At 49.0% G+C, this 22,005-nt stretch overlaps 1 protein-coding gene across 3 annotated transcripts in view; it reads right to left on the minus strand.

Annotated features, from left to right (window-relative positions):
- Positions 1-281: 281 nt before the first annotated feature.
- The window catches only part of SLC43A2 (solute carrier family 43 (amino acid system L transporter), member 2), a 25,848-nt gene continuing 4,124 nt past the window's right edge, over positions 282-22,005 (minus strand). The window contains exons 3-15 of one of the 3 annotated variants that reach the window (XM_010156327.1): positions 20,809-20,822; positions 18,660-18,796; positions 17,605-17,660; positions 16,829-16,905; positions 10,518-10,610; positions 9,593-9,726; positions 8,971-9,173; positions 8,216-8,359; positions 4,875-5,013; positions 4,306-4,438; positions 3,295-3,368; positions 1,491-1,614; positions 282-643 (exon numbers count right to left, since the gene is read on the minus strand). In XM_010156327.1, the coding sequence (XP_010154629.1) occupies positions 482-643; positions 1,491-1,614; positions 3,295-3,368; positions 4,306-4,438; positions 4,875-5,013; positions 8,216-8,359; positions 8,971-9,173; positions 9,593-9,726; positions 10,518-10,610; positions 16,829-16,905; positions 17,605-17,660; positions 18,660-18,796; positions 20,809-20,822 (1,490 nt within the window). In that variant the 3' untranslated portion in view covers positions 282-481. Of the gene's footprint in view, positions 644-1,490; positions 1,615-3,294; positions 3,369-4,305; positions 4,439-4,874; positions 5,014-8,215; positions 8,360-8,970; positions 9,174-9,592; positions 9,727-10,517; positions 10,611-16,828; positions 16,906-17,604; positions 17,661-18,659; positions 18,847-20,808; positions 20,823-22,005 lie in introns of all 3 variants that reach the window. The other 2 variants (XM_010156326.1, XM_010156325.1) reach the window with 2 other exon arrangements.

Here is a 22,005-nt window from a genome sequence, read left to right on the forward strand (position 1 = left end):
AAAACCACTGGGTCCAGCTACATATCGAGCAGAAAGCCTCAGGAAGGGAGGAGAGTGCAGCTTGCATCCGAGACAACGTCAGCCAAGGTTGGGGGCAGAGGGGGAGAAAACAGACTTCAGCATGTTACGTTTGCAAAGTCAAATTATGGTCTTTTTTCCCTTTTCCTCCATCCCTCTATTCCTTCTCTCCCCAATTTCCTATGCCGAGACTCTGCAGCTGGAGAGCGTGATCGGGGGATAATTTAAGACACAATATCTGTGTGGCCTTTATAAAAAAAGCATCTTGTGTTCTGGAGTAAGGAGTGGGAAGTCTCCTCCTGACATATATCTCAGGGAAGCTCAGTCATGATGTCCAGCCCTCACTCCAGTGAGGAGCAAAGACCAGCAGAGCCCGGAGGGAAAACGCCTGTCTTACACCACAGGTAGAACCCACGGATGTGGTCGGAACCTGTACAGGGGAGGTTGTATCTGAAGCACCAGCTTAAACAAAGGCTTCTTCATTGGGAGTGCCGTTGATTTTGAAGAAGAGTTTGGCATCATCCATTTTCTGCTGCTTTTCTCTCTCTAGCCTGCGTCTGTAGCAGACCAGGTAGATCGGGAGGCAGAAACCCAGGAGGCTCACACCAAGCAAGCCAACGTTCACCTGCAAGAAGACAAAACAGAATTAAGCAGGCTAGGAAGACAGCCACCCAGTCACGCATGCCAAAGTGTCAGAACCCAGCCCATGTCATTCAGCCGCAGGCAAACCAGGAGACGCCCTGCTCAGTGTATTGGCCTCCACTGTATTTATATTTACACTCCTGTGCCCAGAGACCGTGTGTGTAAGCTAACTGCTGCAAGAATTTGTTGCTGTGGATCGTGGCTGCAGGAGTCTTGTTCCACAGAACAGTGAGGGCTGTTTAAACTTCAGTTTTTACACCCAGTTTGCTGACTGAAAAGCCACAGGTTGCTGGGGTTGGCACATGTAGCCTAGAGACCAGGACTCTTCCCCAGGACCACCCATATCAAGATTTCAATGAGCTGCCCAGACAGATGCTCATCAAGACACCCCATTAGCCCTACCCTCAACAGCCACTTTGCTTTTCAGACACTGGCATTGGCAAACCAGAAATTTACTGTGGTTGGAGCTAATCGCTCTCAAAGGAACGCAGCATTACTACTGCATTTTGAAGTCCACACAGATTCACTTTTACCTGACAGATTCTGACTCGCCACACAAACTGTTAGCAGAAAGCACTTGTGCAGCCTTCTCCCCTCCTCCTTTTCCATGCACTGGCATAAGGGTTAATGGCTTTCCCCCCCCGAATCATTACTCACACAGGGGAGGGTCACCTGGACAGCACCAAGGTAACAGCAGGCTGAGGGAGCTGTAAAGCTCCAGCTGTTTTTAACCTTGGTTTGTGCACAAGAGTCCTTTTTTTTCCCCCCCCAAAGAACTAACTAAAATCATCTCAACCACCAAGCCTTCACAGTAACAGAGAAGAACTTGCCCAGAGAGGGTCTCCTTCCAAAGGTCCCGTCAGTGCCATAAAAAGAGGCTGCTGCAGAAGGGCAAAAAGGGCGCTGATCAACGACTGCAACCCTGTCAAGCTGCCAAACTGAGTAGAGGGGTATCTGTCAACAGAGAAAGCAACAACATTATACATCACCTTGACTGTTCGCATCACCCAGATCAGTTTACATTCCCAAGTGACCAGAGGACAGTCCCCAGATAGGCGTAACACGAAAAACTTCTCTTCTCCTCCATTTATCTCTACCTACCTCTTTTTACAGAGCGTTTCATTATACCCGACAGCATGCACAGTGCTCTTGAGAGCAGAATGCAGCTGGCGACAAGGCTCCAGCCTATGCTCATCCTGAGCTCCAACTTTAGTAGCAGACCCAGCACTTGTTTTGCAGCTGTACCGTGGGAAGGTGGAAGTGCTCCTACAAGTGCTGTTCCCATTGCAAAGGGAGAAGAGTGTTGATATTTACAAGTTAAAAACAAGGCCTCTTTATCCAGATGACAGTGTATGCGGCTGAGCAATTGTTTTCATCTGCTCGTAACAATCTGCTCCCTTTAGGAGCGAGTGAAACCTGCACAACAGGTTAGTATGTGTTTTCCTTTTTAGAGGGCAAGTCTGATCCTAGGTCACACTAAATACTGTTGATTGGAAAGTGCTGAATATGACATACTAATGTTACAGTAGATCTCAGGAACAGTCTAATATAATTCTCTTTCCATGCCTGAGCAGAGTTTAAAAAGGGTCAGATTAAACTAAGTTTGGAAAGAATGAAGTGCATCAAAACCTTCAAAAATTCAAAGTCACATCCAAAGCAAAAATACCTCACTCCAGGAAGTTCCAGAGACTTGCAACGGTCAAACAGGATTAGTTTACAAGCAAGCTGGTATGTACAGCAATAGGCATCTACTTTGCCTAAGACAAAAATCTTTTGCCTCTAGCTGCCAGGGAACCAAGAGTTTACATGTTTTTGAAGCAGAGCCTTTTCTAGTCTGGACTCCCAAGACACTGCGACCAAAAGCTTTGGCAGGAGGTGGCTGTGGAATCTCTGTCCGTGGAGATATTCAAAACCCAAGTGGATGCAGTCCTGGGCAACCTGCTCTAGCTGACATTGCTTGAGCATGAGGGTTGGACTGGATGGTCTCAAGAGGTCCCTTCCCACCTCAATGACTCTGATTCTCTGAAAAATAACAGCCTCGTTCTGTTCCTCTGTAAAACGGCCCAGGGCAGAGGGGCAGATCTGTTTTCAAAACAAAACCCATTGCTTAATAAGGAAGAGAGTATTTAGGTTCAGCTACTGATAGTTGTGATAACTTGGAAACAGGGTGGATGATCTGTCCCGAGAAAAGGAGCAGGCATCACTAATGGCACCTTCAGCAATGCTTTACCGGTGTAATTTCAGAGCAGACCAGTAGCAATGTACTCAATTACGTTAATGTTTTACCTGGACACATGCACATAGCTAACTCATTATAAGACAAAAAAAGCCTTGAGTTTTTACTCTGTAACCTCAGTGTTGATAGCCTCGTCTCACCTGAGGCTCGTACATAGCTGTGCCTGTCTCACTGCAGCAGCTATGCCAAAGGGGCTAGCTGTTTCTAAACAAGGAAAGCATCAGCTAGGACTAAGTCCAGCTACTGGCATATCCAATGATCACTGAGAAAACAAGTTGCATCATTTTCCCCCCTCTGACCATGAAGACTTCACTTCCTGCTCCCTCTCATCTGTGCAGATTATCATCCCAAACCAGTTTATCTGGCCAGCCACATACTGCAGGTAAGCAGAGACTTACACAGCTGCATACAGGCCTCCCACAGCCGAGTGGATGAATCCTCTCACGATTGTGTGCAAAATGAAGGAAAGAATCTGGAAAGAGAAGCAGAAAAATGGCACATCTTAGACACCACCTGGGTGTGCCAGACCCCAACATACAGCCATTCCTGAAAGCCACTCTCTTTTCTTGTATGGAGGTGAGCTCGAGGAACCCAGAACCAAAACCCAACAGAGCAGCACAAGGACACAAATTTGTCCTCCTCTCCGAAGGCACTGCTTTTCCTTCCTTTGCAAAGGCGAACACGATGTGCCCTGAGGTTAACCACACACAAGACCTTTCATCTGTAGATGGCACGGCAGCAAGGACGTGTCCCCAGCAACCTGTGGCCAGGGTCACAGTGCTTTTTCATTGCGCTTGCGGCCAATTTAGTTAATTTTCCACAAGTTATTGTGGACAATATGCAAGTATGAGCAATCTATATCCGTTTGCCTACGTCATCAAGGCATGTTTAAGTATAGCATAAAAATCATTAAAGTCTTCTTCCAGAAACAGGTGGTGCCACAAAATAAATATTTTAACAGGTTTATGATCCCACGGGTACCATTGGGCACAGCATTTGATGCAGAAATAACCTGCTGTGTGGATCAGTGTCTTGCTTTTGACAGCAACTTTACTGTCAGCTTAAACCAAGCCCAGGTTAAACGCACAGGTACTGCTGAGAGGACCTCAGGAGGAAACATTTGTTGTTAGAGCTCAGCTGTAGAAACTTCTAAGTTGGAATAAATTGTAGATCAACCCTGACATTTTAACTATAGCTCTTTCTTTAGGTTCTCTCAAGAGATGTAAACTGCGTGGTCTGACTTGTTTCAGCTGTAAAACTGGGGTTCCCCAGCGCAGTACCAGAAAGCCCTCCTGCCACCAGCTGGTTCTGCTGGCTCACAGGATCTCCTGGCACTGTCCTGCCTGTCGTTTTTGTCAGGGGCCCCACTGCCAGCCCCTCCAGCACACCCATCCATTTGACCTATTCACCTGCAACGGTAGATTAGGAATAAGACAGGTGATTCCAAATCCGACCAGCAGGACATTTGTGAATGCAAAGGCATTGGTGGCATTGGTGATTTTCTGGATCTGACGATCACGTTTTTTCTTTTTCTTGTCACTTCTGGAAGGACAGCAAAACTTAGGTTACAAAGAGCACTTTCAGCAGCTACTGGAACTCACAGCAAGATTCTCCACGTATCACATCATCGCTATCTAAACCAGTTTGGCTAGTGGTCTGCATAAGGGGGTGGTGGGATCTCCATCAGTGGAAGCTGAGGAACCTCTGGGCAGTTATTTCAGTGCCGTTACTCTTACGATTAGGCTAGAAGAGAAGTCTGAGCCTCCCCTGCTACCATTTAGATTTGCTCTTCTTGACTGATCTTAGTGGACATGGAAGAGTTTGGTCTTTTCCTCTGCAATTATCAAGTCTTCCTTCGAGCTTGCTTTCTACACTGAAGAACCAATATCCTTTTCAGTCTTTCATCACAAAACAATTTGGGCAGAGCAGAGGGGGCCCGCTACGTGGCTGCATGTCCCGTGTGGCGCACACTACGCACTGCTCGGCGTTGTTCTCCTCGTTCTCTTCTGAGCCATCATCACATTCTTTCAGTCGCCAGTCCATGATGTACCCGATCACGGGCGCTGTCAGCAGGCACAGTAGTTGCAATACCCCAAAAATGGAAGTGTAGAGAGCCACTGCAAGAAAAAAAAACAATTTCAGAAGTTGTCAGCCCAAGTGGTACTGTACAAGCAACAGGAAAAAGGTGACAGAAGTTGTCGCTCCCAGTTGATCACCTCTTGTGAAGAGCCCAGACCCCATACGCTCACAGGCTAGCAGGCAGGGCTGAAGGAGCTGTGACACCAAAGCCCCACTTCAGTCAGCCCCCAGAGGCATGCCGTTAGAGCGGACATAGCGGGCACACTTACTTCAGCCATTCTGGTCCAGCACTAGTATTCTCTGAGCAGCATCAGCCCAACAGCAGGGAGGGCTCCAGGAACGGGACCCAGCACCTGCTTAATGCCAGCCAGGTTTATCCCAGCCAGGACCAACCAGGAAAGTTCTTGGAAGCAATATATCCTGCACAGCTAACCCTGCCTTAGTCACCTCCTCTGCTGCCTTGCTGGGAGCTCCAGCTGCATCTTTCCCAGCTGGGAAGCTCTAGCAAGCACAAGCCAGACTGGGAAGGTGAGGACTAAACCATTTAGTGCAGAATAGACAAGTTTGGAGGCAGGGGCAAGGGAGATAAACAGCAAAACACACACAGCATCTGAAAGCAACCATTAAAAACCCCAAACTGATGAAAATTCTATGTGTTAAAGATGGGAGAAGCATCTACATGGCTTGCTAGGGGAAAGCTGATGCCAGCAGACTTGAAAGAAACTGTCCCCTCCTGTTACTGAACAGTTCCCCACCCCAACGTTTTTCCACTTCCTCTCTGCAGCCCACATGAGGGATCTGTAGGCATCCTACAGAAGGGCTGGTGAGTCACGGTGCACCACATCTCTGAAATAAGGATGTAATTCTGAAACTGCCCATCTCAGCACAGAGTGCTTAGAAGTCACAGCACTGTAAGCAAAATACAGCCAAAGAGAATTTTAGTTTGTCCCTCCCAATGCATCTCAAGGTCTAGCCAAAGCAGTACAGCCAGGACTTACATGAAAGTCAACTTGGTAATGGAAAGAAGTTTCCAACAAGCCTTTCTGTCCTCTACAGTTGTGGCAAACCCCAGCAGAGCTGCCTCGCAGTGCCCAGGCACCTGATGATACTTTCCTGGCTCCAGTTGCTGGCAAGGGATTAAGAGGAACTTCCAACTCCAGCCTCCAAACTCACATTCATGCCCCCGTTACCTCCGCAATGCAAGCCCTGCATGGCTCCACATCCCATCTCGTTATAGCAACTGCTGTAGCCAAGAGGGACAGGTGCCGTCACCCTCTACAAATGCTCCTGAAGCTGATTTGCTGTTGTCTGGTTATTTTTTAATAGAGGATAAGAAGCAAGTCATGATGTCATGTTTTGCCTCTTCATGCTATTCTGAACACTTAATCTTGGGCTCTAAACACCAACCGCAGAAGCCAACTTGAAGCAGGGAATAAAATTTATGGGGTCAGCAAAAAAAAAGAGAAGGAGACAGTAGCTGCGACAAAACAGGGCCTTCTCATTTTATCTATCATCTTAAAACATGGCAGAAGTAGAAGCCTGGACAGAGCAAACAGACAAGGGGGCACACATGGGCACAGCTCCTTAAATCCGCTGCTGTGCGGGTCTCCCCTTCAGAGCTATCCTGAGCAATCACCTCATACAGCCAAGTTTTCCAGCCCACCCTGATCCTACCCAAGGCCTCCAAGTGTTCATCTGCACAGCAAGCAGGACTTCCAAGGACATAGTGCCTCATGGCAACTCAAAGACTTTACTCCTTATCTGAAGGATATTCCCCACATCCTTCTCTCCCGCTCTGCTCCCAGGAATATTTAAGTTTTCTTTGGCCATGACACTTGCAGGATTGACTCAACTCTCATCTTCCCCCACTGAGAGCAGTTGCAGGTGAAGGGAACTGTCTAAACAAACCATGTTCAACAACTGCAGTGTCCCATCCCCTCCTGATCCACACAGATTACATTTCTAGAGAGCCACACTCATCTTGGAACTGCGCTTGCAGCCCGACACTGCTGCGACTAGACAATACCACTGTTTTGCTGATGCCATGGAAACACCAAGACATGGACTGCACTGCGAGCCAGGGCTACGTTCACGGGAAGGAAGGGGAAAAGGGAAGAAATCTCAAAGGTGGCACAGAAAGAAAACACAATCCACCCAAGGGGCACAATCCCTCTTTATAAGATTGATTTAAACAGAATTGGCAGCATATGTAGTTAATACTAATTCTAAAATACCAAGGAGGGAAGGGGAGGAAAAAGTGAAAGAAAAGTAACTAGAGCAAGCCAGTGTAAAAAGGAAGAAAAGTCAGTGTGAAAGAGTGACAAGGTAAGCAGAAAACTGAGCTGTGTTGGGAAAGGTAGGCAGTGTGAAGTTTGTCCTGTTTACTGTTCAATGTCTAAACTGGCTCGAGCCAGGAGATAAAGAGCCGAATGCTGCAGGCTGTCAAAGGCTCAAGAAAAAGCAATTCAGGGAATGCCAGGGCACTTGGAGTTTCCTGAGTTTCCTTCCCTCCCCCAGAGCTCACTCCTGTTTTCAGAGGAGTGCCTCTTGATTTATCAGCTTCATGCAATCCAGATTTAACAAGTTCAAACTGGATCTTACTACAAAAGGAAAAAAAAAAAAGGGGCTAAGACTTGTTTTGCAATCTTGGGTATTTTCAACAACAGTAAACTCACATATTCTTTCCTGTTTGCTCCACGTACTGAACCAGAGCTATAAATACAGGCGAGTCCAGCAGAGTGAGCACCCCCGAGCCTCCCCAGCACGCACCAGGCTGCACAAAACAGCTATGACTTCACTTCTCCACCCCCGGCTGCTGTGCTGAGACACCTAGTCCAACCATTAGTCACAGGCGTCAGCTGCTCTGTACTTTGTGCTTGTTTAGGATAAGCAGAGCAAATACCTGATGAAATAGGTTTTCCAATTAAAAAAAAAAAGATTATCACAGTCCATCCTGAGAGGCTACTTTCAACAACCCATCTGGGGAAATAACAGGGAAGTGTATTTAACACACACTGGGCGAAAATTAGCTTGACATTCAAGTGTCTACCTCGCTGCCCCTCTGCCCTGGGCCAGGTCCAGCCCTCCACTAGCCCCCAGCAGCAGCTGTCAGCCGCCCTCTGACACCACGAATTGCCGTACACAGCCTATCTGCTGAGTAATCAGGCTCATTGGCCTCTTGCAAGGACCAAGTCTGGGTCAGGTCCCAGTTCCCAAGAAACAGATTTCAGGTTACCCTACCTTGATCGCTGTCTCCAGACAGAAACTCAAGGATGGTATTCATGGCTCCCATGTAGAAGATGAGCCGCAGCTGAGTGACACACATGGTGATAAGGCTGAGCAACAAGATGGGACTGAAGACACTCTTCATGAAGGAGGGAGTAGCTGCAGAAGGAGTAACAGAGTCACTGAAGAAGGCGACATACCTATATAAACACATACAATTTCAGGAGAGGCTTTGACCTCCAGGTTAGCAGGTCTTCTCCTAGCTTGTCATTCCAACACTGTGTGCCAGCAGCAGCTCTAAGGAGTTCACAGTTAGCAACTAACTGGTGCCTTACAAACTTCCATGACAAACAGCTATAGATGACTGACCTGCAAGGGAGCAGGTAGGAGACTCACCTAAATCTCTGTATTAGAGCAAAAACAACTTCAAAGCATTTGCTTTGGCCATACCCCGGCCTAAGGAAGGCTTGGTCATGACAGCAACAATCTACTTAAGAGCCAGCCACGACAACTGCACCATCCTCCCACAGCCATTCCAGTTATTCATGCTGTTGGCCCCACTGCTGGCAACAACATGGTGTATTTAGGCACATATACAAGGACAGGATTCCTTATATAACTGAACTTGTATTTAAATAATGGTGGCTGGCATGTGGCCCTGGCAACACACAGATCATGCATTGCTATCTCATAAACAGGTCTGAAGTAGAGCAGAGAGGCCGAGAGCCTCGTGCCAGCATGAGCATCCCTGGGGCACTCATGGAACCAACCTGCATTGTCAGGCTGGCACTTCACTTCTAGGTCCACCGTAGACAGACAGAGCTTGTTGTTCTCTTGCAAGGCTGTCGGCTCCTTGGGGCCCTTCATGGAGCTCCCCACACTGAGACGGCGCCCCACAGTCGTTACTTGCTTGTAAAACTGCTTCCCAGTGATTTTGTGGTCAAATCCCAGCCAGCTGAACTTTATTTTCACCCTGTTGGGCAGTAAAGAACATGAGAGCTGCAACAGGGAGGGGAAATTAAAGGCAGCAAAGCTGCAGGAATCAGACATATGGATCCAAGGCACTAGTTTCCACCTACAAACCCACAAATGGTCTGGATCCAGAGCACAGAGATACTTCTCCTGGGCCAGCTTGGCACAGGTCAATATAGAAAGACTTATGACAGATCATTTTCCTTTATAATTCCTACACTTTGGAAAGTTCAACTTTCTACAGATATTCACCAGTCAAGACATAACAGTAATGGCACACAAATCCTCAACCTAAGAAGGAATGGCAGCGATGGAGAACATGTAGGGGAGTTCCCTGTCCACTCTAAATTAGCCATGCCAGCACATCCTAGAGGATTAAGAACAGGATTAGCCCTCAAGGCCACTCTAGAGGACACTTACGAATAGTCCATATCTTCTGGTCCTGGGAAAGGCTCCAGTGGCCAGTTGAAGAAGCAGTTGAGGAAAACTAGTCCTGCACAGCTTGCCCAGACAAGCAGAATAAGGATGAAGGAGACCCCTAAGTCATATATAACCTGGAAAACACAGGGAATATGGTATTGGCTATAAGCGCAGACAGATACTTCAATGTTCTTTCAATGAGGTCTGAAAGGAAGCTGTGGGAAAGAAAAACATGCTGAATTTAAATGGGTTTAACTCAGAACAGTTCTGTGACATGCAGGCTTGGAAAAAGCACATGCACATCTTGAACAGCAGCTATAGCAACAACAACAGGCTGTCCAGCTGCAGCACATGCAGCCCTGCTGCCATCAGATGTTTTCAGCCAGGACCTTCTCCTTGGAAAGGCAGCAGGAACCTTCCTGCACACTTGAGGCTGCTTTACCTTTACCAGACTCCCCTTATGCTACCTGCAGTGCAATATCTCTGGCTCAGAGCCACTAGCGATCTAAAGGCAGCCCAAGTGACCATCTCTGCTGTCCCTTCAGTGCTGTTTGCTAGCTCTGAACTGCGTTCAGAGCCAACCACACAGATTACAGATACACATGTATTAAAAATACATATATATACTCCTTAGAGTTAAAAGGAGCAACCTTTCGTCAGGAAAGATCTTCAGTTACTCACTTTTACTTAACACCTGGAAAGTTTTACTGTCTGTTGATGAACAGACTGTTCTCTTTGCAGTATTTGTTGAGTTCTTGAGGCAGTCACTTGAGAAGAATTTAACAGAGACAGGAACTGAATCTTGCAGAGGCACATCTCAGAGTGCTTTAACAAACAGTCCCTCTTTCTTGCCACATTAATGCTGAATGGTGCAAGACTCCAGAACAACACCACCAGTCATTGAATCATGATCCCACGGCCTCACCTTGATTCCTGGAAAAGTCACAGCAGAGGAAGCATAGGAGCCAATCATCAGAGCAATGAACGTGGAACGAAGGTCACCAAACATGTTGGGCAGCTGGGGAAAAAAAAAAAAAAAAAGACTGGATGAAACAGGCTGCTACCAAGAGAAGGGAAGAGGAGGGAAGGAGACTTTCTTGAGAAGACAAAGTTAACGGCAGACAGATCTGGCATTTAGGATTAAGACTTCTGGATGCCAGAATCTGAAACAGCCAGTTTTACTCAAGAACAACTTAGCTCTTCAGGATATTGCTCAGCAGGTTGTAGGGGTGTCTCCAGTGCCAGGGATCATCTACAATCCAAGATTTATGTGCTTAATGAAGATGCTTCTTTCCAGACTGACAGACTTCACACCGGTTACCTTTAGCACAGGAGTGCTTGCTTCAGCCCTTGTCCTTTAAGAGTTTCTTACCCCAAGCCTGTAGCCACCACTGCTTTTCCTCTCCAAAAAATTGTGTGCCTAAGTTCTCTACATATCACCCTCTTGTCAGTCAGAGTTGTTAGTTGTGGGCTGTTGCTGCACAGTCTTTAACACACCCTGCAACACCCTGAACTGCCAGGTTGGTTTATGCACCTTGGGTCAGCACCCAAATCTGAGTAGGGGACCAGAAGTTTCTGTTACAACAAGGAGCAACTGTTGCATTTCCATTTCCAGCTAGGTCCCTGGCTCCTCCTATGAAAGGAGACTCTGCAAGAGGGGCTACAGCTGGTTATTTCTCCATCAGCTGGACAGCTCAGGTGCCCATGCACACGGGCTGGGAGCTGGGCTCAGTAAGGCAAGTCACAAACGCTACATTGCCCAGTGCAGCCACAGTGATGCTGAACTCCCCAGCAAGGAGTGGGCAACTGCACCTCACAGTGCTATTCCTGCCACCCACCCTGCTTCACTGCCTGGGCTCCTGTCAGGTGCAACTGCATTGCTCAGAGCCGACCAGGCTGCTTCTGCAAGGATCCGTTGGGAAAGCAAAGCTCTCAGAGCGAGAAGCAACTCACAGCAGCCGCTTCTGCCACCTCAACAGCAAAAGCACTCCCAGGCTGCTCTCCAACTCCTGCTTCTACTCAGGACCCAAATGCAGAGCAGAACAGGCAGAAAGACTTGCGAGACCTTCCCACTCTCCTGGGAAAGGAGGAACTTGCTGTTTTTCTAAACAACCAGAAGTGAACAAGTTTCCATCCCTGACTAACGGTGGTGTGCAAACTGGAAGTTACAGGGAGAAGATTTGACGTTGCAGGCTGCAGACAGCTCAGCCAGCAGCTCCTGAAACTGGTCAGCGGGCAGAGATTCTGCCGCAGGCAGGCAGATTTCCATCCTACCTTCTTTTCTGGGTCACTTACTCCCCCAAATTCACTTGGGCATCACTACCACATCAGCCTCAGCGGGCCGCAAAGCAGGACACTGCAGTTGTCTTCCAGGACTGAAAGCAGAACCCACATTTTATCTGTTTAAACATGCTGCTGAACAAAATGATTCAGAAGAGAATATTAGACCCGAGCCTGAGCAAGCAAACGCTGTCATCACATTCCCCTTTCACTGCTGGAAAACAAATCCATCTTTTCCAGGAGTAGCATATAAGGCAAGCAAATCTGGCTTGTGTCATGGCAGGACCAGCGTGTTTACAACACGAGTATTCCTGTGCAGGAACACTCCAGGATCCATCTGGCTGTTTATCATCCCTCTGTCTCACTGCAGAGCTTCCTATGCAGTGCAGTCTCCAGGTCCTCAGATAACCCCAGCCGGGAACAGCAGCAGTGATGTGCCGAGCCCGATGCTGCTGGTGAACCCTGAGCAGACGCACTGAGCAGAGGCAGAAAACGCTGCGCTCCTCTGCGGCGAGGATCCCCACACCCATGCCCACAGCCCTGCATGCGGGAGAGCTGCCAACAGGCTGCTTTCAGGAGCTGCAGACAGGAAACGGCAAAGGATCCCAAGGTTTGTTACCAGGCACAAAAAAAAAAAAAATCTCCTTGGAAGCAGTGGCCTAAATACACACCCCAGAAAAAAAAAAAAAAGCATCTGCGGAATACAGTATCCGCAGGTTGCAAAAAAGGCTAGTCACTGTCACCAGGCATTTAATTTAATCTCAAATACCCCAAACCTGAAATAATCTCCAGAAATTACAACAAACAGCTGCTCCTGCTGGGGAGCTCGGAGCAGGGCAAGAGCTCCGCAAACACAGCTGCTTCTTGGCTCGGGCTGTTTTTCCCCAGGGAGCACAAAAAGCCTTTTTTCATACAGCAGACAAGCAGCTCCCAGCTCCTCCTGCTGGGAGGGCTACTGGAGACAGGGCAGGCCTGAAAGTGAGCCGTCATGTCCAGGAAAAGCCAAGCCTGCTTCTGCCTCGATGGGGACAGAAGTCCTAGAAAGCCTGGAGATATCCTAAAATCCTATTTGGCACCAAACAAGCAGATAGGTTAAAGAAATTGAACACAAGAGATTTAAGGTCTTATACAACCCAATCAAAGCAGAAACTGCAAACACTGAGTACTTGGGAGGAAAAAGAAATCTGAGACTACCTGGAGGGGCAGAGGGAAGAGCAGTCCAGACCCCGACAGCCTCTTAGGCTGCGAGTGCCAGCGCTGGCAGTGCCTCTGCAGGTCTCATCTGAAGACCAGCTACTAAAATAACACCCAGTATTTACTAAGCCACTTTTTATGTTGTCTTTATAGCAGCAAGCACTGGAAAACATGAACCAAAGAGGAAAAAAACCCAAGCCACAGAGCAAGCAAGCTCTGGTTTTCTGCCTCCAGAGATCCTGGTTCTGATCTTATCCCTGCAGGGCAGAGGAACTCCCCCACTAACCCCAGCCCATTCTGCTACGACAGCCCCAGTTCTGCAAGGCCTGCAGTGACAGCCGCTCTTGCGCCTTCTGTTTAAAGGTCGATAATACTCAGTGTATCATTAACTTGATGCCCTGTCTGAAAGATACCGACTTAGTTTTGCCATACCATAACTGGCTTTCCCTGGAGTCCCTTATTATAGGCATGGAATCCTAAACTGATAAAATAATTTCCTCTTGCTGATTATTTTCTCATCTGCCCTATAGTGAGTTAAAACCTTTGATTTTTTTTTTTAAAAAGTAATTTTTCAGCTTTTTCCTGGAGACAATCCTTATAAAAAAAAGCTACCACAAAAGATACCACAGCAGTATTACCAAACCCTGTTTCCCTCCTGTTGCAAGGACTGTTTGAAACAACAGTGGAAAAAGTCAAGGGATTGAGAACTAGGCTACTGGAGAATGGTATTTTTGTTCAAGCTGAACTTTGTTTTCCCTATCAGGGGTATATTTGGAAGCCGTACAGACACTAAAAATATGTTCTCCAGGAAAGCCTCAAACTGCCTGCTTTGTCCAAAGCATATGGAAATTCCTGTTCCCATTCTCCAACAAACAAAAGATCACACAGCCCTAAGTTTTCCTAATATTTCCAAGCAGAGAAGATTCCCTAAAGGGGTGCACACCTCCCCCCAGCTCTGATTAAAGGGCGCTGTTTGTAGCAGAAAATAAAAGCGAAGCAGCTGTAATTCTTTGAAAGGAAAACAGGACAGAAAACAATCTATAAAAGGCTCTTTGTGGTAATTTATCACACATGTTTATTTCTTAGCGTGAAATAGCTTCGGAGCAGAACCAGCGCCAGATTCCCGTGTTGCTGTCAGAGCCACCAACACAGATCTGTTTCCATTTCAAATCTTCACTTACATTGGCCAAGACCAAGTCACAAGGCAGAAATCTCCCCTCTGCATTTGAACAACAGGCACGCTTTGACCTTGTTCCCAGAACTGGGAACGGCGCCGCTTGCTCGCTCCCCCCCCCCACAGCCACACAAGGCGCCCAGCAACAGCAGCTTGCTTTGGCTCCGCAGCTTGCCATGCGCTTTCGTGGTACCCTGGGGACTTGTTACTGAAAAAGGCTTTAAACCCAAGAGGCAAATCTTCATGGAGTACTGTCCCAAGCTGTAATCCCCAGAGATCCTGTTTATCCCTTGCACCAGCACTGAGGAGCCCAGTCTCCTGCCCTCCCACCAGACCACTCCGTGCCCAGGTGTCCCAGGAGGTTCCAACACCCAATGAAGCCCCACAAGCCGCAGCACCCAGGGAGCATCCCGGCCCCACACACCACAGGGGCTCCCTTTGCAGCCACCCTGCTACGAAGCAGCAAGCGTAACCCGCCTGGGGTGGCAGAGGACCAGCTCATGCACCAGTGGGTTTGACCCATTTCCTGGAGCGCGTCAGGTCACTTGCTGCTGGCAGGAGAAGGAAGTCACCTTGCTGTGACTTGTGCGTGCACGTGCATGCTTGGCAGCCGGCACCTGTGTCAGCCAGAACAAGCTCACTTGGCACCACAAGCTGATTAGCGCTCACTGCCTCTGTGTAACGAACGTCCTTAAAAAGGTCTTCGAGTCTCCCCTTTCAGCGTTTGCTTCAGCCTCCCCCAGGTACAATGCAGAGCAGAGTGCCTGCAAGCCACATCACTGCAGCCCAAAGCCATGGGCCTGTCATCCCCTAGTCCCTCCCTTGCCACACACCCTGCCAGGTGGAAGGGACCAACCAGACATCGCCATGTCACCGCAAAAGATGGCTCTTGACACCAACTGGGAGCAACCCCAGCTTGCAGGCACAACCATGCAGGGGCAAAATAGTACACTACCAGTGAGCAAAATACACCTGCTTTTAACAGCCACCACCACAGCTACGTTGCGCGGCGAGGAAGTGCTTCCCTCCCACTTTAGACTATTTTTAATCACATGCTGCAGGTACCGAAATGCCGGTGTGGCTCTGCAGGGAGGCAGAAGCAGCTGCATCAGAATCTGGGTTTGAGAAGTCAGGCCTGGAGCCACCTCAGCTCTTCACAAAACACGCTGCTGTCTGGAGGGGATGAGCTCACCTGAGACCTCCCCGAGTGAACTCACAGCACCGCCACTTGCTTCAGACCTCCTCGAGTCTTGGATCTCTTGGAAGATTTGACCTTTTTCCTGCTGCTGTAGTTCCTTAGTGCTGCAGAACTGGCTCACTAATGAGGGCTCTAATAAGTGGCTTTGCTTACTTCTGGAGCAAAAGGCCACAGTACAGCAAAACCAATGTATTTCTGCCCTATCCTTGCCCTCCCTCCTATCATCACCAGTGGCTCTAAAATAATCTGTGACCCCTTAATAACCACCCAGAGAGACACTAGCCAATGCTGGCGGTAGGACGGGAATCTTCTCTTGCACAGATGCGCTCTTCTCCTCCCTGATTTGATTTGAAACACTGCAGGATGACATTTGCCCCATAGTTCTTTGGGACCAAAGCCAAGGCTTCCATGAAGAACACTACATACGAAGAAAGGGACTGACATCTGCAGAGTTTTGAAAGCTTGGAAAGCACCAGCATCACAGTACACACTGATCTGTAAACCCAGCCTCTGCCAAATTTAGGTCTCAGGAGTTCAGTCAGTGTCTGAGCCTTGTTCAGCCAGTGTCTGAGCCTTGTTAAATTAGAGGTAACGGTAACAAAGTTTTACCTCAACAGCAAGTTCAAGGTGATACAGTCCATCTAAAAGCATTCAGCCACAGCTCAAGAAACAGTAGTGCTTCCCAGACCATTTTCTGGGATTCTTTCCTCTCAGTCCTGTTTCACCCACACGGACAAGGATCAGGGTAATGAGGTAGAAAATAAAGCAGATACTAGGAGGATGATATTGCTTCTGTCTCCAGGCAAAAAGAACCCCAAAATGTACAGATCCAGCTGACAGCTGATGACCAACACTTGCGATACAGCCCCTGGAAGGGACTCTCACCCTTCTGAGAGCAAAAGCTTTTGTGCCCAAGTACAACCATTGTCCTGGTGAGGAATGCAAACTGCGCCTGCAGAAAGCTGGTCATACCCAGCTGCAAGGGTCTCTGCCCAGCTGATTCTTCCTGTGGTATGTAGGTGCTAAATCCAGGGAAACACATGCCCTGTACCAGGGAGCTGAGCACTGCATGTACACGCATATGACAGTTTGAGTCCTAGACAAAAACACCTTTTTTTCTGCCCCTCACCTTCACCTGAGATGCAAGCAGTAGTTACAAAAAGTAAAAGAAAAAAAAAAGAACTAGGGGGAAAAAAAAAACCACCAAACTTAGAATAGCCACCTAGTACTCAGCCTTTCAGGTGAAAGAAGGACCGATCCTTTGTACTAAACAAAAACATGTGCTATTCAAGCCATAGGCAAAAGCTCCACTTTGTTCTTCCCTGCTAGCCCAGCTCACGGAGCCATAGTAAGGAATGAAAGAGAGTCAGGTAAATAACTCTTCACTTACCGTAAGCGATGTGAAGGTCATGCACATCCCACCAAAGCCATTCAGAGCCAGTGCAATGAATATCAGCACAGACAGAGCTGCAACAACAAAAACACGCCCTTAGTTTCTACTGGGGTGGAGAGGGAAAGGAGACAGAGCCCTGAAGGCTGGTCATGACACATGAAAGCCTCAATAGATCAACACCCTCAGGACATGCCACGCTGCTCCTGACCCAGCACCCATCTTCCCCAGCCACACAGATGAGGAGGCTCTCCTCCAGGCAGCATTCAGGATGGGATCATCTCTCTCCAGAATGGAAGGGTTTCTTTGGTTTAATGAACAGAGTTGCTCATGAAGCTTGTCCAAGTGGGTCTTAAAAGGAAGATTTGCTTGAACGAACTAGATTCAAAGTGTCATCTCACTACCTGGTCTCCAGAAGCAAGCTCCAACTATCCCTGGTGAGAAAGCCAATTACACATTGTGTGCTATGGCCTATTTCCCAGCTCTGAAAAAGCCATGAACTTGTTTGGAATTGCACTTTTACAGGACCTGGCCCTGCCCAAACGCAAAGCTGACAGACCTGGCTCTATCTCAGACACTTGGCCCTCGCCCTGCTCTCCACATAGGGTTGTGAAACACCAGCCCTCCCCAGAACTACTCAGCTCCCACAGGCCAGCAGCACTGCAGATGTGACAGTCTGAGCACGCAAGGACATGCGCACTTGTCTGCTTCCCCAAAAATAAACCTAAGCCACAGCCCCCAAACCCTCTGAGTTCAGCAGAGAAATGCCTACTTACAGTCTGGGTTACTGGCACCATACGCGATCAGCACACAGGACACAGCAAAGCAGGCACTGAAAGGGAACCAAAACACGAGTTTTAGAGAAATCCTTCCATGCAGCAAAAATCACATACACTTCTACCTCCTCAGGACCTCGTTAAGCAAGCACAGAGTAATTTCTGTAAGAGGGAGGGAAGCCAGTGATTTGGAAAGAAAAATCTATGGAAATACCCAAATATTACAGAAAAGCTTTGCACAAGGGCTGAGACAGCAAGCTTTCCTCCCAGTACTAACACAGCTTTTGCTGGACCCGAATTCCCGACTGGTTTTCCAGCACAGGGCCTTGCCAGCCCTCACCTCGAGGTGACCACAGACAGCAGGAGCCTTTGTCCCAAGACCCAGCTGTGGTCACAGCATCCACAGCCTTTACCTGCTCGTCTATGGTAGGGTCTGAGTCAGAGACCTGCCCTGGTTTTCCCCACTCTGCCCTGGAAATTTGGTTTCTGGTACAGTTCAAGTGCATTAAATTCAGCAGTTCTGGGTCCCCTGTGCCCGAGACGTCACTAATCCCCATATGCTGTGACAGAAGCAGCTAAAGACCTTGCTATTTGAGGCAGAAAGTAACACACACCATACAGCAGAAAGGGCCCTAGAAGAAGCATGCAGGATGTGTTTGTCCCCAAGTTAACTCCCCAGCTTGCAAACAATGACATAACATCTTGGGTTTACGCCTCTCAGGACATAGCTCCCAGCTCAAGGAAAAAGCTGCCCTCTGTGACTCACAAATCACAGCTCTTCCTCCAGGCTCTGTCTGGCCAGGGAGCACAGAGCTGAAGTGAGGACATGGAGTCCCAGGCTCTTCCCATATGGAGCAATTCACTGTGCTGGCCGAAATCATCCCAGCACTGCTCCAGGGCCCTGTGCACGACCAGCAGCTCCTAGCCCCATCCCTCGTACAGTTCCCGAGGCTGCAGGGATCCTGCAACAGGCACAGCACCCAAACAGCACGCATCTGCCCCAGAGAAGGCGTGAATCCGCCCCTTAGCCCACGCAGGGAGCCCAGGACACCAACCTGCCCAGGAGCCGCAGCTTGCGAGGGCCGTACTTGTCCATGACAATCCCCAGGGGCAGCGTGATGGCACTGAGCAGGAAGGACCCGATGGTGAAGGCCAAGTTCAGCATTTCGTCCTGGGCGTTGCAGGAAGGCCACTGGAGCTCAGCTGTGCTGTTCACGTGTTCAGGGCTGCTGCTGGTGTTCTCTGCACAGGGCGACAGAGGATCATCACTGCAGCGTGTTAGAGATGGGGCTTGCAGTGCCACGGGAAGGAGGGAAGGGAAAAGCCACAGCACACCAGGGATACACCCTCCACACCATGTTTTGTATTATAGTCAGTGAGGGATGGAAAAGGAAAAGAGGAGCAGGAACAGGACAAGGGAAACCTCACGAGCTCACCTGGAAGCAGGAAAAGGGTACGCAAGCACCCAGGGGACAAGTATCCCCAGCAGCAGCAGGGTAACAACTGAAGGACATAAATTCATTAATTTATAGGAACAAGCATACAGCAAGGCCCTGGGAACTACAAGGGACTAAACCCAGCAGAATCGGAAGGGACGAACACAAAAACAAGGTCCTCCTAATCTACAACTGGCATGTTCTCACGGATCTTTTCCCTAACTAAACTGGAAGCGGTAACTGCAGCCAAATCAGTTATTTTGGGTCCAGACACTGCGCTGACAAGGCCTGGCACAGAGCAACAGACCGCTCAAACGTCAAGCTTCCTACCCTCACTGCGGGCATCAGGATGAGCGATGGCTTTGCAGCAGCCGCTCTGCTTCCTGACTACCCTGGCTCTCAGAAAAAAAATCCTTCCTGGATTTAACTACCCAGTTCCCAGGGGGCTGGCAGCTCACCTGCCTTCTCGTTCATTAACGGACTGATGCATCTTTAACTTCTCCCCCATAATTAGCATTATTCTAGTCTTTCCAAGCGGGTTTAGGCCATAGAGATCAATTATAGCTCCAGCTTTCTGTTCTTGCCCTTCCATGAGGAACTCGGCGTGCAAACTCCCATGCTGAACAGAGCCCACGTTGTGTAACGCAGGCAGAAACAGGGCAGTTTAAAAAAGAAAGTAGTTCCTTTTTTCTTCGCAGCAGCAGTTTTACTGCCTCATATTAACCCTGCTCCTGTTACAAGCCTATCCCAAGGTGGCTTACAACTCCTCAAGCAAGCACGCGTGCCTTCAGACTTTCATTAACCCCGAGCTCCAGTGCACTCCACCCCTCCTCCCGACGCTTATCAGCCTTACAAGTAACCTTTGCTGGTATGACAAAGCACTTGCTTTCTTACTGCTGCCGCAAGCCAGCGGCATCAAACGCTCGTCCCCATATTTAATAATTGATCTGACATAGTTCAGTATTAAAGGAGGAAAAGAGCGAGGAGTCACCTACAAAACCATCTGCATGGAGTAAGACTAGAGATTCCCAGTGAGCCTTGGTTGGTTAGTTAATCAGCGGGAATCCCTCACGTACAAGTGACTTCATGTTCACTACTTGTGCAGAGATGCCCTCGGCTGCTCTCTCCCTCCCTGTGTCTCTGGAGATCACACAGCCCCGTCTCGCAACTCCCTCCCTTCTACCCAAACCTCAGCACCACAGTTACTGGTTTCACACCCTGGTTCTCCCAGCTGGCCAAAACAACCCGCCCAGCCTTGTGTCCATTGCAAACAAGTCACACTCCACCTTCCACGCGCCAGGTATTAGCAGGAATTCAGATGCTGATATCTGAGGCTCAGGAGCTGCCGGCAAACCTTCCCCTTTCCCTCCCAGCGCTCCAGGTGTGTGATGCAGAGTGCTCTCCAATCACACTGCTCTCACCAACACCTTCACCAAGATGGTTTCAAAGCGCCTGTGAGCAGCGATGGCTGTTCCTTCCCTTTGCTGTGTGCCCCTGACTGATAACTTAATCTGCCCCTTCTCTTGCCCTGTTAGACACAGCTAGCCTGAGCATGCAGCAGAGATATCCCCAAAAGGCCACCCTGGGCAGCACTCCAGCCTGAGGCTCCCAAGTCACATCCTTAGAAATCAGCCCTGGACAAGCTTGGGAGGCTCTCCACAGTTTTCATGACATCTCAGTCTTTTTATCCATCTTCCCCTCATGATTTTAAATGTTGACTTCTGACAGCATCTCCATGAGGCAGGCAGGCACAGGCACACAGCTTCACTCCCAGCATGCAGGCTTTTTGGGCTCTCCATAGTGGTAAATTCATAGGAAACAGATGTGGGTGAGAGGTTGAACTCAGGAAAACAAGGAGGGGGGGGGGGAGAAGAGTGACAAAGTAGTAGTGGTTTCCCTGTGTCAGCACTCCTCAGAGACAGCTCAGCTGTGGCGAAGAGGGGTGGAGGGACACAGACAGTGCAGTGACCCCACAACTACATGCACTGAAGAGCCTGTCCACCCTCCCTGCGAAGAGATCTCAAACCAGAAATACTCAGCATTTAAAGCTGGAGTAGATCAGTTACTGGTAACATATTCACATGGCCCCAGGCAGCTCCCACATGTGCCTGCTAGCAGACCCTCCGATGGCATGCACGATGAGCAGGAGCACCAGGAAGGGAAGAGGGGACAGCTCAGAAGAAGCAAGGAAACTTAGCCAGGAAGGCTGGGAACAAGGCACCAAACTCCAGTCCCTGCTTGTACCAACCACCTTGTTTACAGCTGCTCATCGCCAGCTCCAAGGAGGGGCCAGGCAACAGTGTATGTGGAAATACAAATTGTTTGTGAAAATAGAAGCAGGCCCTGAGCAACAAGAGACGATCCACTGAGGCGTAATGGAAATGGTTCCAGCAGCCCTTGGCACCCTGACATCCTCTGATCCTTGGAGCCACCTCCATAAATAGAACATTTTGGAGGGGCTGCAGGTGTGTGCAGCACACATGAGGCCCAGCCAAGCGCCATCTCATTGGGGAGCACAGATTCATCTGCCAGCAGGAGAGCAAGTGGCAGCATATGACATGCAGCTAGGAGGAGATTAATGGGCAAAGAACCTGCCTAACTACTCACCTACCTAACGCACCTGGTTACAGCAAACAGCACTTTCCCTCAATCACAGCTCAGCTCCCATTCCAGATCAGTGCAAGCTGCACTGCTGGGGAAAGTCCTACGTGCTTGGCTCCATCTGCAAGAGTGCTTTGGGGAAGGGCAGTCTGTGCAACAGTGGTGCCCTCCCCAGATTCCCCTGCCAAGTCCACCTGCATCCAAGCGTGCCAGCTCTGGCACACAAGTGTCACCCCGGGTAAGCCAGCAGCACAGGCTCAGCCCATGCATGCTCTCCGCTGTCAAGCTAGAAGAAGCTGCAAGTCTTTATCAGCAATTACAAGAACACGCTGCCTATTTTTACAGCGCTCCCCCTACAAGCAGC

The sequence above is a fragment of the Eurypyga helias genome, unplaced genomic scaffold (genome assembly GCF_000690775.1).
Source record: "Eurypyga helias isolate BGI_N326 unplaced genomic scaffold, ASM69077v1 scaffold30247, whole genome shotgun sequence".
NCBI lineage: Eukaryota > Metazoa > Chordata > Aves > Eurypygiformes > Eurypygidae > Eurypyga > Eurypyga helias.